The following is a 4,780-nucleotide window of genomic DNA, read 5'->3' as shown; positions in this document are numbered from 1 at the left end:
CTATAATATTTATAGATAATGTTATTAAAGTTATATTATTCGTTAATTTAACACGAATTATATGATTTTAAGTACACTTAAAACACAACTATACAACACTGTGTTCAAGCATTCACTGGTTTGGAAGATGATTGAGAAAACTTGCTATACAAGTAGAAGTTTACCTCAAAACAAAACAGGCTTTATGACGTGTATATATTACGTATTGCCACAGAACATTTTAGGCCGGCGACTGCCGCTTAAATACAAATCAATTATTTATCAAACTTACCTATTAGTTTTATGGGATTATCAAATTAATTAAGATTTTATCACAATGGATATTGAAATTCTTGATAACTTATGACGATTGTAGTTTTGCTTATCACATTAAAGACTTTAATTCTATTTATTTTATGTAAAAAATACCTTAATTAGGCCTTAGAAAGTGAATATTATAATTTGTCATGAAGAACAAAGACTTCTGAGATTTATGTTCTCTAATTTAGGACAGATTACACTTAAAATTATATCACAATTATTCATTAATTCAATACAATTTTATATAATAATTTTAGTACCACTTTCAATCATAATTTCATAATTTTCAAGATTTTTTTACAACAATAACAATCTAAAGAAGACTCCCCAAGGCTCTTTTTGGCAGTTGGCGTTGGCATCACAGACCAATAACATATAGGTTGGCATTTGAATGACACTGACAGAAGGGCGTAGTTTTTTTTACGGCTCTGGGTTAAGGGCGTAGTTGTAGAGCAAAGGCTGCCAGCAAATAAAATCTCCTAAATTTCACGGAATATCAAACAAGAACAAAGTGGACACTTGACAGCAACGTTAGTTCCAATTTTCGCTACACGCTAAAAGAGCCTTGTCGTACAGTACCTATACAGGTTACTTATCTGTGTTTTTATGATCTTTGCTCTATGGTCATTTTAGGTTACTTTATTCTGTCAAAAGACCGCCATATTTCTTTCTTGTGTGCGTTGGACTCACCGTGTCACGATGAGGTTAGTTTTCTAAAATAAAAATAGTTTAAACCATGATTTAACAATAAAATATCGTTTAATTAATTTAAACAAATGTTAAGCTTTAAAATAAATATATGTTTGTGTTCTACAAGTTGTATATTATCCTCGACAATTTGGTCAACACATTCGATAGTGGTAAACCATGTGGTTTTCTAAAGTTATTGTTGATTTTCAGTTCGTTAAAGCTGCAGAAGAGGCTTGCAGCCTCTGTTATGCGATGTGGTAAAAAGAAAGTGTGGTTAGATCCAAATGAAATCAATGAAATCGCCAACACCAACTCCAGTAAGTATACTCCTGCTATTTCATACTAGTTTCTACTAGCTAACTCGCCTGCCAATAAAGCAATAAAAAAGCAGTGATAGGCGATAGCTATTAAGGGAGTCTGGACCTGTACTTTTCGCAGGCATAGGTATACGCGTTTGTAAGCTATGCCACCTGTTTAAACGGTGAAGGAGAACGTGAGGAAACTTGTATGCCTGAGAGTTCTCCATAATGTTCTCAGTCTGCCAATCTGCACTTGACCAGCGTGGTGGACTGTAGCCTAAGCCCAATTCTGAGAGGAGACTATCTTGTAATGGGCCGGCTACGAGTTGAGAGATAATAAGTGCAATGGGTGTGGTTTAAACCTTGCACCTTTGTCATCATTCTGCATATTTGTGTTATTGTTAAATTAACTATACAGCTTGACGCATCATTATCAACCAATAGATGTTCACTGCTGGACATAGTTCTCTTGTAGTGACTTCCACATGACACAGTCTTATGCCATCTGAATCCAGTGACTCCCTGTGACTTGTTTGGTTTCACCTGTCCACCTAGTGAACGGTTTTCCAATGCTGCGCTTTCCAGTGTGCCTGACTTCAATGTTTATCGACTGTGCACTAAAATCACGGGTTTTACCATCTAAAAATTAAATTTAAAACTGTCAAACTGCGTCTGTCCTTTTCATATTACATTAGTAAGAAGAGTATGCGAATACTCTAAAATTAGGTTGTGCTCAGAATCAGTACCATTCTCTTCATCACACCTTAAATATTGCAATGACTTTCTAGGACAGAACATCCGTAAGATGATAAAGGATGGTCTTGTCATCAAGAAGCCAGTAGCCGTGCACTCGCGCGCCCGCGTGCGCAAGAACACTGAGGCCAGAAGAAAGGGGCGTCACTGTGGCTTCGGTAAAAGAAGAGGTACAGCCAATGCCCGGATGCCGCAAAAAGTGAGTTGAATTGCACACTTTTTAGGGTTCTGTGCCACAAAAGAGAAAAGGAACCCTTATTGGATCATTTTTTGTGTCTTTCTGTCTGTTGTGTCTGTCACGAAAACCATTGTGCTGGAGGGATACTACTTCGTGTGATGTTTTGTCAGTTTTAACAACAGAGACAACACTATGAAACTAAAGCAGACAATTATTATCTCTTTCTAAAGTTCCATGTGTAATCTCTCCTGCTGGGTACTGTATCACTACCCTTATTATAAATGCAAAAGTGTGTTTGTTTGTTGGTTTATTGGTGTGTTGGTTTGTCCTTCGATCACGTCGCAACGGAGCAACGGATCCACGTGATTTTTGTCTGGGTATAGTTAAAGACTTGGAGAGTGACATACACTACATTTTATCCTGGAAAATCAAGGGGTTCCCACAAGATTTTCAAAAACCAACATCTACGCAAACAAAGTTGCTAGTGAAAAGGCAGGCTAGTATCTATAATCTTTGAGTATCTTTCCAGGAACTATGGGTACAAAGGCAAAGGGTGCTCCGTAAGCTGCTTCTGAAGTACCGCACAGCCAAGAAGATAGACCGGCATCTTTACCACGCCCTGTACATGAAGGCAAAGGGTAATGTGTTCAAGAACAAGCGCGTGCTCATGGAGTACATCCACCGGAAGAAGGCGGAGAAGGCTAGGACTAAGATGTTAAGGTAAGCTGTACTACAATATCTAAGTACTTTCTTCGTCAACATAACTGGGGCTAGGCCTCTCCTTTTTTGGGTTTCATACCTCAAAATGAAAAAGAAACTTATGAGATCATTTGGTTGTCTGTCGTGTCTGTCAAGAAAACCTAGGATAATGGCCCCGATTCTCTAGTTTCTTTCTAAACTAAATTTAGAGTATCTGCATCCTTTTCTTTTTACTAATGCTAAAAAAGGAACAGAACATGACTTTCACATTTAAAGACTCTAAATTTTTGTGCACAATACAAATTTAAACAGTAGGTTCGCGAGTGCGTGCTAAAATCACGGGTTTTACCATCTAAAAATTAAATTTAAAACTGTCAAACTGTGTCTGTCCTTTTCATATTACATTAGTAAGAAGAGCATGCGAATACCCTAAAATTAGGTTGTGCTCAGAATTAGCCCCATTATGTGTACAAAATTACTTCTCCAGCACCATTTTAACTTTGTCTATTGGTGCCAATTCTCTTGTCTTTCTCTAAACAAAATTTAGAGTATCTACATCTCTTTAATATTGCTTAAAAAGGACAGAACGTGAATTTCACATTTTTAGTGCACACTATAAATTCAAACAACAGGCTTGCGGACTGGCTGCTAAAATCACGAAGTTTGACAGTTTTAAATTTAATTTTTAGATGGTAAAACCCGTGATTTTAGCGCACAGTCGCGAGTCTACTAAAGGAAAAGTAAAGGAAAACCGTTAATTTGTAGTTATATCACAAAAAATAAATTAAAAAGTGTTCATGAACAAATAATTAGTTTACTAAATCACATAGATGGCGCTGTCCGTCATTAACTTTCAGTCTTTTACATTAAAGTGTTAGACGTACCTATATCTTGTACGAATGTTCTTTATATTTGCATAAATGTGGTTATATATATATATGTGTGTGTATATTATATGTAACACTTAAAGATTAAAAACGCTCATTCCGCAAAAAGAACCGGCCCACAATGTCGACTGAATCGCGGGGCGACTAGTCAATCGTGCGGAATGAATGGGTCTTTATGAATCCATTAATGATTTTTAATTCTGTGTGTGCAGCGACCAGGCGGAGGCGCGGCGCAACCGCGTGAAGGAGGCGCGCAAGCGGCGCGAGGAGCGCATCGCCGCCAAGAAGGAGGAGCTGCTGCAGACCTTCGCGCGCGAGGACGAGGCCGCCGTCACCGCCAAGAAGTGATCGCCGTAGATTATACTAATAAATATACACTATATACAACCGCCTGATTTTAATTTTGTAGTTTTTACGGTCCCCGGACGAAATGAATAGTATTAGTCAATAGTACGGCACAACAAAATATTTGAGTATTCACATCTTTTACTACTGATGTAATATGTAAAGGACAGACAGTTTGACAGTTTTAAATTTAATTTAGAGCTATCAAACCTCGTGACTTTAGCTGCCAGTCGCGAGCCTATTGTTTTGTAGAGCGCACCAAAATTAGAATCATAATGTGAAATTCATGTTCTGTCCTTTTTTTAGTAATTTTAAAAAGAAAAAGATGCGGATACTCTAAATTGAGTTTAAGAGAAAGACAACAGAATCGGCTCCATCCTATCTTTAATCTGCCGATCAAAGAGTATATTATAATCAAATCACTACCGCTGTCGATAGCTTACTTTTCAATAGTCTATCTATAATCTGTGGGTAAGTAACAATAATCATAATAATGATAAATAAATAAATAAATAAAAATCTTTTTTATTCGTATAAACTTTTACAATTCTTACGAATAGTCGGATGCATCTACCTCTATGCGATAGTCTGTTGACAGCAGGAAATATTGTACATCGACCTTTAGAAAG

The 4,780-nt window shown here is 37.0% G+C and overlaps 1 protein-coding gene across 1 annotated transcript; it reads left to right on the top strand.

The window, feature by feature from the left end:
- Positions 1–860: 860 nt before the first annotated feature.
- Positions 861–4,193, top strand: RpL19 (ribosomal protein L19). Its single transcript, XM_034981248.2, has 5 exons — positions 861–1,004; positions 1,201–1,307; positions 2,078–2,241; positions 2,750–2,940; positions 4,019–4,193. The coding sequence occupies exons 1-5, from the start codon at positions 1,000–1,002 to the stop codon at positions 4,152–4,154; spliced, it is 603 nt and encodes a 200-aa protein (XP_034837139.1). The 5' UTR covers positions 861–999; the 3' UTR covers positions 4,155–4,193.
- Positions 4,194–4,780: the final 587 nt, after the last annotated feature.

The sequence above is a fragment of the Maniola hyperantus genome, chromosome 2, assembly GCF_902806685.2.
Source record: "Maniola hyperantus chromosome 2, iAphHyp1.2, whole genome shotgun sequence".
Classification (NCBI taxonomy): Eukaryota; Metazoa; Arthropoda; class Insecta; order Lepidoptera; family Nymphalidae; genus Maniola; species Maniola hyperantus.
The sequence above is the reverse complement of the archived record's forward strand: the minus strand, read 5'-3'. Positions and strand labels throughout refer to the sequence as shown.

Excerpts from the sequence above, each read along its gene's own strand:
- RpL19 (XM_034981248.2), top strand. Across the intron at positions 2,242-2,749 it reads ATGCCCGGATGCCGCAAAAA|GAACTATGGGTACAAAGGCA; the intron begins GTGAGTTGAATT and ends GTATCTTTCCAG. Across the intron at positions 2,941-4,018 it reads GCTAGGACTAAGATGTTAAG|CGACCAGGCGGAGGCGCGGC; the intron begins GTAAGCTGTACT and ends CTGTGTGTGCAG.